The following is an 11,318-nucleotide window of genomic DNA, read 5'->3' on the forward strand; positions in this document are numbered from 1 at the left end:
TTATATTTTTTACTCGAAGACCAAATGTATTGCTTACAGATAATTTATGGCAGTTTCATTTGTTGCATTTGGTGATTTAAAATGTTGTGACATGATCAAATTGTAATGTTTGTCTTTTTTCTGCATATTTTAGCTGTCATTTCAATTGATGCAGCACAGTCTAAGTGTTGTGGAGAGTTCAGTGATGTGAAGATTCCTGTGAAAAAGGTGGTCTCTTACTACTGGACCAGCAGCAGCTGTGCCAGACGCGCTATTGTGTGAGTATCATCAACATTTTCAAACGGAAAATTCAGTCTGAATGAGAGACTCCATTAAACAAACTTTGATCAAAATCATATTTTTGTGACTTTCCGCTCAGGTTTAAGACAACTGCAGAGAGAGAGTACTGTGTTGATCCAGAGACCACCTGGGTGAGCGGCCATATTGATAAAGTGGACAAAAGAACAAGAGTCTAAAAGAAGCTACACTGTTTCTATCTGAACTGTGCATTTCATATTGTATATTCAAACCTTGTGTTATCTCCAATGTGTATATATAAAGTATTTTAATTTTACAGAATAATTAATGTAATTGGGTTCAGCTGTTTTAATAAAATATATATCAATGATAAAATTATCATAACATAGTAATGATTTTATTCTCTATTCCATACAGGCATATAAAATGTTATTAAAGTGTGTGTGTGTGTGCATGTTTATGTGGTTTATGAGGACACAAATTTGCATAATGGGTATGACATAGGTATTAAATTGTGAAGGTGATTCATGAGAGTGTCCCCGTAATTCAAAAGGCAAAACAAATTGACTAAATGGTGGGGTTTTTTTTATAAAAAAGTACAATGTTTTCTATGAGGGTTAGGTTTAGGTGTGGAGTGATATAAAATACAGTTTCTACAGTATAAAAAAACGTTACACCGGAGAGTCCCCGTAAACCATAAAAAACTCTGTGTGTGTGTGTGTGAGAGAGAGAGAGAAATAATTATTATGAAGAAACAAAGTATTTGTTTTACATATCTCAGACTATCATGAATTTTATAAATATGACTAAAACAAATCTGTTTTAGCAGCACATTTCCCTTCTCATGTAAACACTTGTTTACAGTATAGGCTATAGCGAATACATTAGATATTATGCAAAGTTTTTTCCTTAAGTAGATCACAAAAAAAAAAAATCTTAGTGTCATTAACTGTAAATGAAAAGCTGCCCTTTTTTTCTTTTTATTACATTTGCATATATTAATTCTGTGAATCCAGACTTCAAGCATGACGGTCTGAGCTGCAGGCTGATATAACTGAGGAAGAGTGGCAAATAGCATGTTTAAAAGCCCAAACTCAGACAATGAGCACCCATTTGAGACTGCTTCAGTATAAATGGCTGAGTAGGCAGTATATCACTCAGTTAAGTTACATCACTTCAATCCAAATATTCCTGAAAAATGCTACAAATGTAAACAAGAGAAGGGAACTTTATCCCATTCTATATGCATGGGAATGCACTAAAGTTAATTGTTTTTGGGTTAAAATATTTATAAGTCAAATCATTGGTAAAATAATTCCTCTTGGGTTGTGTATATTACATATTTGTCCTCTGAATTTTAAAATCACCAAACATGAAAGATTGTTGTTAATTCTCTGTTTGCTGGTAGCTAATAATTGCATGTTCTTGGAAAAAAGAAGAAAGTCCTGGTGTGTCTCACTGGATAAAGGGGATGACCTCATGACTTGCTTTAGAAAAGACTTCCTATTTTTTTGAAAAAGTGATAAAGTGATAGAATGTACCAAAGCAACTGAGAACAACTGTAATATGTGAAATATAGGCGTTGAATAGTTCAGTTGAATAATACTGAAATACTTGTTAATACCAGATTTGTTAAGCATTCAAATAAAGAAGGCAATGTGAATGTAATAAAGTGTAGAGGAAATAGAATCTGAATCATTCTGATAACATTAATAACATGATTCTAAATGATTGATTGGGACAAACTAAATGAAAATGTTCATGTATTTTATTCATGCTTTTGTAACTTAACTGAAAGCTTGAAGCTCTGTGGAACTTCTTCTTGATTCATTGCGTCATTGTTCATTGAAGAATGAGAAGCCTGATGTCTGTGCTGTTTCTGGTGCTCTTCTGCTCTGTGCAGATCATCTTAAGTGGTGATGGCTCTATTTGTTAAATAAAGATTTATTTTCAGATTATTTAGGCAGGTCTTAGTTTTTGTTTTTTAACCATGGCAGCATAATCCAAGGTTATTTTGTGGCATGATTCACACCGTTCATACCTGCAGGGGTAGTTGTTTTAACTGAACTTCTTAAATTTCAAGCTCTCTGCGGAATTTATACAATCTTTATACTCAGAAATGGATTTACAAGAATGTTGTTTTGTGAAAAATCTCATATAATAAGGTGCCCGTACATTATTTTGGACACATCCGTGTAATGACAAGTATTTAGCTACAAAATTGTGGGGGTTTTTTCTTTCTTTCATGAGTAGGGTTTTATTTGTGTTTCAGTTGTGAAATGCTGACTGTGTAGTGACTTTTGTATGGACAATACAAAGGTTAGTTTATTTTGGCCTGATCATATAGGATGAAAATGAATGAGTGATTTAATGCACCAGCTTTGTACCACGAGAGGAGCTTTGACAGAGCGGACGTGATTCTCCTGCTTCTTCATTTTCTCTTATTAGGCTTACAGGTAAAATCCGTAAATTAAAAAAGAAACCATTTAAAATAGAAGGATACTTTGATCGTGAATATAAACAGTGGCAATAGTCAATTATCTGTTATGTATGCAAAACAGAAACAAGTGCAGCCTTGTGCATTTTTTGGTATCAAAACACAGCAGCAGTTTACATCAGGAAGCACTGTCAGTACATAACATGGCTAAACATTTCGACTATCTTGTTCATTCTGATGGCACTAACGCATTCATTGATATACATTTTTACTTTTGAGAGATGAACTAAGGATTTTGAGCAATTAACAGGCTTTTGGTAACCCACTGTGTGATGCTGTTTGTATAAATTGGAGAAATGCACTTGCTTGTTTGCAAATGTTAAGGATGAATTGAGAAATGTACTAAAGTGACTGAGAAAGACTGTAATATGTGAAATATAGATTAAATGAATACTGAATACTTGTTAATACCAGATCTGTTAAGCATTCAAATATAAACTAAAAAAGGCAATGTGAATGTAATGAAATGTAGAGGCAATAGAATTGGATTATTTTTGATACTGATTATTCTAAATTAGACTGATTGGGGTAAAAAGGGACACTGAAATAAATTAAATGAAATTTTTAAGTACTATTTTATTCATGCTTTTGTAACTGTGTAACCTTTTGATTCATTGCGTCATTGTGAAGAAACATCTTGAAGAATGAGAAGCCTGATGTCTGTGCTGTTCCTGGTGATCTTCTGCTCTGTGCAGATGACTTCAAGCGGTGAGTGCTCTTTTACATTGATATTTTTTACCCGAAGACCAAATGTATTGCTTACAGATAATTTATGGCAGTTTCATTTGTTGCATTTGGTGATTTAAAATGTTGTGACATGATCAAATTGTAATGTTTGTCTTTTTTCTGCATATTTTAGCTGTCATTTCAATTGATGCAGCACCGTCTAAGTGTTGTGGAGAGTTCAATGATGTGAAGATTCCTGTGAAACAGGTGGTCTCTTACCACTGGACCAGCAGCAGCTGTGCCAGACGCGCTATTGTGTGAGTATCATCAACATTTTCAAACGGAAAATTCAATCTGAATGAGAGACTCCATTAAACAAATTTTGATCAAAATCATATTTTGTGACTTTCCTCTCAGGTTTAAGACAAATGCCGGGAGAGAGTTCTGCGTTGATCCAGAGACCACCTGGGTGAGCGGCCATATTGATAAAGTGGACAAAAGAACAACAACTTCTACAAAAGCACAAACTCAGAGTCTCAAAGTCTAAAAGAAACTACACTGTTTCTAATTCAAATGTGCATTTAAACCTTGTGCTATTTCCAATGTGTATATAAAATATTTTAATTACAGTATAATTTATGTGATCGGGTTCAGTTGTTTTAATAAAATATCAATGATACAATTATCATAATGTAGTAATGTTTTTATTCTATATTGTATACAGGTATAATAAATGTTATTCAAATGTGTGCATCATGAAGAAACAAAGCATCTGTTTTAAATATTCAGGTCAGACTATCATGAATTTTCAAAATATGACTAAAAACAAATCTGTTGTAGCAATACATTTCCCTTCTCATGTTAGCACTAAATCATTTTATAGTTACTAAATCACTTTATAGCTATATATTCTCAATATTTAACTTATAAGTTATAAGATGTATACGTTCTTCATGGTACTCTCCTGCAGTCATATACTGCCGTCTAATGGTGGAAGTTTTCAGTCTGATAGACTTTCAATGATAAAGTTAAAATACATCAGATGTTATGCAAAGGTTTCCCAAAGGATTAGATGATAAAACCATGCTAAAAAATTATTGTTGACTCTAGATATAAGATTACAATATTACAATTCGCAATGGATTGTTTGCATTATATTATTGTAATATTATTGTAATTATTTTGAGAAATGCACTTGCTGGTTTGTTAACTTTAAGGATGATTTGAGAAATGTACCAAAGCAACTGAGAACAACTGTAATATGTGAAATATAGGCGTTGAATAGTTCAATTGAATAATCCAGAGGTGGGTAGTAACGAGTTACATTTACTTCGTTACATTTACTTGAGTACATTTTTTGGGTAACTAATACTTTTAGAGTATATTTTAAAATGGGTACTTTTACTCTTACTCAAGTATATTTTTAGAGAAAAAACGGTACTTTTACTTCGTTACTGTGGGCGACTCTCCTGTCGTTACTGTATCTTAATGCAATACAAGTAAAAAATGCTTCGGTTTATTCCAAACGCGACGTCTACTTTTCTCTGGGCAATGAACGATGCCCATTCGCGAATGATTCATTCTTTTGAGTCGATTCTGTTTAAAGGCTTTATCAAACCAGTTGGCAAACCAGTGAATCGGTTCGCGAATCAGTTTGAATGATTCGTTCAGTTCCCTGCCGCACGCGCTGAGTCTCTGAAGCGGTTCTCACTCAGATAACAGAGAGTTTAAGAACATCAAGAGCGCTGAAGACGTGGCTTTGGATCTACAGTCAGTTGAAAGCAAATCTGCAAAGGCTTGTTTGCTAGAGCTATATGAAGATCTTTATTAGATGAACACCACGTGTGCTGTCTACTGTTCCACAGGTATAGGCCACGATACCACTATGACATTACCAGTTTGTTGTACATGTACCTTACATTAAATACAATGTATAATTTATACATTAAATAAGCTGTCACAGAGTATGAAATGAACACTCGCGGAACCCGCGTTAGCTCTGCGCAGCGGCGCGCGGCCTGTTCTAGACACAATTAATATTCATATTTTATATTTAGGCTTGCAAAAATATAGGCTACATTTGTTTACATTTTGCAGAACAGAAGATCCGTCAATATGCATTTGTTTTGTTATGTTCAGAGCAGTCGTGAGGCGTTTTCAGAGGTTATAGGATAATACATAATTAATTTACTTTAAAATATAATTTAATTCAGTGATGCAAATCAGAATTTGCATCAGCTGTTACTCCAGTTTTCGGAGTCATATGATCCTTCAGAAATCATTATAATATATTGATTTATTACCAGTGTTGGAAACAGTTTTGCTGTGTAATATTTTTTGGAACCTGTGACATTTTGTTCAGTATTCTTTGATGAATAGGAAGCTAAAAAGAGCAGCACTGATAATAAATCAACATGATTTCTGAAGGATTATGTGACTCTGAAGACTGGGGTAAAGGCTGATGAAAATTCTGATTTGCACTGAAATAAATTACATTAAAATATATATATATATATATATTTTGAACGGCAGTGTGTGTGTGTGTGTGTGTGTGTGTGTGTGTGTGTGTATACACATACACATTACATAAATTTAATCTATATATCTAAATAAAAATAGACTATATTCAGTATATGATCCAAAGTAACTAGTAACTAACTACTTGAGTATTTTTTTTTATCCGATACTTTTTTACTCTTACTCAAGTAACTATTCAGACTATTACTTTTACTTTTACTTGAGTAAATATTTCTAGAAGTACTTTTACTTGAGTACAGTTTTTGGGTACTCTACCCACCTCTGAATAATACTGAAATACTGGTTAATACCAGATTTGTTAAGCATTCAAATAAAGAAGGCAATGTGAATGTAATAAAGTGTAGAGGAAATAGAATCTGAATCATTTTGATAACATTAATAACATGATTCTAAATGATTGATTGGGACAAACTAAATGAAAATGTTAATGTATTTTATTCATGCTTTTGTAACTTAACCGAAAGCTTGAAGCTCTGTGGAACTTCTTGATTCATTGCGTCATTGTTCATTGAAGAATGAGAAGCCTGATGTCTGTGCTGTTTCTGGTGCTCTTCTGCTCTGAGCAGATCATCTTAAGTGGTGATGGCTCTTTTTGTTAAATAAAGATTTATTTTCAGATTATTTAGGCAGGTCTTAGTTTTTCTTGTTGCAATTTCTCGTTGCTCTTGGTGATTTGAAAATATAGAAAGATACCAATAATTCTCAAAAACTTTTTTCTTTTTTTGTGCATGAACAAACAGATACATGTGATTTTTCTAATTTGGGATATTTTGGTTGTAGTACTCGATGTGGCACAATTAAAGTGCTGTGGAGAGATCACTAATGTAAAGATTTCTCTGAAACAGGTGACATCTTACTGCGGGACCTGTCCCAGACACTAACTGTAAATGAGGAGCCCTGTTCCTGTTATTATATTAGCATATTTCAATTCTGTGAATCCGTTTAACTGGTGGCTGAATTACTCTAACTTCTCTATCAGACCACAAGTGTCACTAGAGACAAAAAGTGGTTTTGTTTTCTTAGAGCAGGGGTTCTCGGTCCTGTTTCTGGAGGTTCAACTTGAGTTTAGTGCTTTAATTAAACAAACCCAAACAAGTTAGTCAAGGTCTTTGGGTTTATATGTGAGTAGCGGGTCAAGGTTAAGCACCTGATATTTGGTGACAACACAATTCAGATTTCATCATTAAAATCTTCAGATGTAGTTAATTTAATGCTGAGCTTGACAGGTTTGAAAAAGAGGAAGCTGTGTGTTGTTTTCCTGAAGCACGTTTTCAGTGAATCTGAAAGAAAAGTACCTTCCACTTTCTTACATGGCAAGAAAACGGATGAGGAAAAGAAAGAGCTAAAAACAGCTCTCATTCTATAATGTTGATACTCAGAAATGGATTTGCATGAATATCTTTAAAGGCCAATTCACACCTCACAGACAAACTCCATCAAACAAGTTGGCTCAAGTTGGCTGTTGGATATAGAATCTTAATAATCTTAATAACTGTCAGGTTCACACTGCACCAACAGACACCGACCAACTCTATATCTATAAGCATGTTCAGTCGGGTGAAAACAAACTCCAACCAACACCAACAGGGGTAACAAACTGATCTAACAAACTCCAACAGACTAGTTTGTTGGAGTTTGTTAGCGTTTGTCTGTGCGGTGTGAATTGGCCTTATGAGGAATGTGTCTCTGACTCTGTATAAGAAGGTGCTCAGACATTATTCTGGACACAACAGCTCTGAGATCTTCAAGCTCTACAGAACTTCTACAGATTCTTTCTGTCATTGTGAAGAAACATCTTGAAGAATGAGAAGCCTGATGTCTGTGCTGTTCCTGGTGATCTTCTGCTCTGAGCAGATGACTTCAAGCGGTGAGTGCTCTTTTCCATTTTGAATTTAGACACAATGTATTGTTTTCAGAATATTTATGGAAGTGTTAGTTTCATTTGTTGCATTTTGGTGATTTAAAAATATTGATATAACAGCTTATAATCTTCATGAAAATGTTTTTTTCATGAATACGGATTTTTGATATTTTGCATATCTTCATATTTCAGCTACCTTTGCAACTGATGTGCAATCAGACCGCTGTGTAGAGTTCAGTAATGTGATGATTCCTGTGAAACGGGTGGTGTTTTACTATTGGACCAGCAGCAACTGTCCCAGACGAGCTATTGTGTGAGTGTCATCTTAGCTATTATTTCATTTTCAATCTAAAAAATAAACCTCAATAAGACACCCTTCTGAAGTCTGACTTAAATCATGTTTATGTGTTTTTCCCTTCAGGTTTAAGACAATTTTTGGGAAAGCGTTCTGTGTTGATCCAGAGACTGCTTGGGTGAGCAGCCATGTTGCTAAAGTGGACAAAAGAACAACAACTGCTACAGAAGCTAACACTACAACAACTGCTACAGAATCTACTGCTACAAAAACAACATCAACTGAATCAACTGCTGCATCGCCAACTGCTACTACAGCAAAAACTCTGAGCCTTACAATCTAAAAGAAGCTACACTGTTTCTATTTGATCTCTGCATTTCATATTGTACCATATTTCTGATGTGTATATGAATAGATATTCTACAAATAATGTATGTAAATGGATCCAGCTTTTTTAATAAAACATAAATTAATGATAAAATTATCATGTAATTTTTTTTTCTTTTATGGATTTAGTATTTAGTCTTTATTTAGACTGTACTTAAACTTAATTTAGTTTTATTTAAAGGTCAGTCGTACATGTATATGTGTGGTACAAAACAAATCCATTCCATTGTTAAGTTTCTTGTAGACAACAGAGATTTGTGCAAATCCTCATAACATACAATTAATTTATATGACTGTAAATGTTTCAAAAAGACATTTACACACACTTTTTTAAGGGGTGTTTATTCATTCGCCTCCTCATTAATAAATCATTTTATTGCAATCTAATATGGATCAAATGCAAAATGAAGAAAAGTGTTTTTTTGTTTGTTTTCCAAACTGCACTTATATGATGCAACACCATTTTTTTCATTCACAATAACTCTGCTTACTTCTTTCTTGTAAAAACTGGTTCTATAGACTTTATACAGTTCATTATCTTATTAGGTTCATTATTCTTATTAGTCTCATATCTTCTTCGTCATGTTCATCTCTGCAGTTGTGACGAACCATAGAAATGAAAGGGGAAATTATCTCCATTAACATTGCCCCTGTGGAATATTTCTTACCCCAAAGGGGCTACAATTTTTTTATGTTCCAAGGAGGAAGAGACCTGGAGATATATGTGGAGGGGTTCATCAGCACCAGCCACCTCAACATCTGTGATGACATTGCGCTTATAGAGGGGTTTTGGGTGGGACTGGAACTGGTGACATACTACAACAGCTGGTTACAACATCAATAAACAAGAAGGAACAATGACAACAAGATGGCTACTTATAGCAGCCAATACAAGTCACATGACAAGAAACAACCAATGAGAGACACGACACATGACTAAGACTACCAATCAGAACATGACACAATGAACAAGAGAACCAATGGCATGAATACATGAGGGCAAGGGAAGCATGACACTAACAGCATGAAACATTTACAAAATAAAAGACATGAAAGCAAGAACATGAAACAGAACCCAAAATAGACCTTACAAAAATACTTGTCTATAATGATCTAGAGGGCCTGCAATACTCACACTTGGCCTCTTGAGAACTTGTGCATGCCACCGGAAATAAGTGCATAAGACTTTCACTTTTCCTGTCATTATATTTGCATATTTTAATTATTTGAATCAGTTTAACTGTGGCTGAATCATTCTAACTTCTCTATTAGACCAACAAGTGTCACTAGAAACAAGAAGTGGTTTTGTTTTCTTAGAGCAGGGGTTCTTGGTCCAACATCTTATGTTTAGTACTTTAATGAAACACCTGAATCAGTTAAACAAGGTCTTTGGGTTTATATGTGAATAACGGGTGAAGGTTTAGCACCTGATATTGACAGCAGAATTCAGAATTGATTATTAAAATCTTCAGAATGAGTTAATTTAATGCTGAGCTTGACAGATCTGAAAAAGAGGAAGTTGTGTGTTGTTTTCCTGGAGCACGTTTTCAGTGAATCTGAAAGAAAAGTACATTTTCACATTAATGACAAAGCAGAAAAAAGATGACGGAAAGAAAGAGCTAAAAACAGCTCTCATTCTGCAATGTTGATACTCAGAAATAGATTTACACGGATGCCATTATAAGGAATACATCTCCTACCATGTATATAAGAAGGTGTTCAGATGTTATTCTGGACACATCAGCTCTGATATCTTCAAGCTCTACAGAACTTCTACAGATTCTTTCTGTGATTGTGAAGAAACATCTTGAAGAATGAGAAGCCTGATGTCTGTGCTGTTCCTGGTGATCTTCTGCACTGAGCAGATGACTTCAAGTGGTGAGTGCACTTTTTCAGTTTTATTTTTGAAAGAAGACAAAATTATTGTTTTTAGTTTATTTATGGAAGTTTCATTTGTTGCATTTGGTGATTTAAAATGTGGTTGCATGATCAAATAAAAACATTTGTCCTATTTCGCCATATTTTAGCTACCATCGCAATTGAATTGGCACACTCAACGTGTTGTGGAGAGTTCACTGCTGTGAAGATTCCTGTGAAAAAGGTGGTCTCTTACCAGTGGACCAGCAGCAGCTGTGCCAGACGCGCTATTGTGTGAGTATCATCAACATTATCTCATTTTCAAACTGTAAAATTAAATTTGTATGAGACACTCCATTAAAAAATTTTGATCTAAATCTTATTTTTGTGTCTTTCCCATCAGGTTTAAGACAATTGCAGGGAGAGAGTTCTGTGTTGATCCAGAGACCACCTGGGTGAGCGGCCATATTGATAAAGTGGACAAAAGAACAAGAGTCTAAAAGAAGCTACACTGTTTCTATCTGAACTGTACATTTCATATTGTATATTCAAACTTTCTGTTATTTCCGATGTGTATATAAAATATTTTATTTACAGAATAATTTGTGATTGTTTCAGTTGTTTTAATAAAATATCAGTGATAAAATTATCATAATGTAGTAATGTTTTTATTCTCTTTCGCATACAGAAATTCACATTTTACACATACATAATTATGATTTTGTTGTGTTTTAAATAAGTACACTTATTTTAATATATTCATCAATATACTAAAGCAGTAATGTAAAATAATTTATTTTAATTTCAACTTAACTGTGTTCTTCAAAATTACATTTGTTAATGTATTTGAAATGTATTTAGTCTATAATATATACTATGTGCATTAATGCACTTGAACTGTATTTTTCTTCTAAACTTAAATACACTTTCTTATACAGTATCCTCCAATAAAACTTATTGTTGAAATTTTCATCACCAGC

At 33.8% G+C, this 11,318-nt stretch overlaps 2 protein-coding genes across 2 annotated transcripts; both read left to right on the plus strand.

The window, feature by feature from the left end:
- Positions 1-2,593: 2,593 nt before the first annotated feature.
- LOC306868059 (monocyte chemotactic protein 1B-like) lies at positions 2,594-4,085 on the plus strand. The gene is made up of 4 exons (XM_079414050.1): positions 2,594-2,693; positions 3,365-3,442; positions 3,594-3,717; positions 3,818-4,085. The coding sequence occupies exons 2-4, from the start codon at positions 3,379-3,381 to the stop codon at positions 3,945-3,947; spliced, it is 318 nt and encodes a 105-aa protein (XP_079270176.1). The 5' UTR covers positions 2,594-2,693; positions 3,365-3,378; the 3' UTR covers positions 3,948-4,085.
- Positions 4,086-10,215: 6,130 nt separating this feature from the next.
- LOC306868253 (monocyte chemotactic protein 1B-like) lies at positions 10,216-10,988 on the plus strand. The gene is made up of 3 exons (XM_079414340.1): positions 10,216-10,359; positions 10,509-10,632; positions 10,742-10,988. Exons 1-3 carry the CDS (start codon positions 10,296-10,298, stop codon positions 10,836-10,838), a joined length of 285 nt encoding a protein of 94 aa, XP_079270466.1. The 5' UTR covers positions 10,216-10,295; the 3' UTR covers positions 10,839-10,988.
- The last annotated feature ends 330 nt before the right edge of the window (positions 10,989-11,318 follow it).

Source organism: Barbus barbus, assembly GCF_936440315.1.
Source record: "Barbus barbus genome assembly, chromosome: 50".
In the NCBI taxonomy this organism is placed as follows: domain Eukaryota; kingdom Metazoa; phylum Chordata; class Actinopteri; order Cypriniformes; family Cyprinidae; genus Barbus; species Barbus barbus.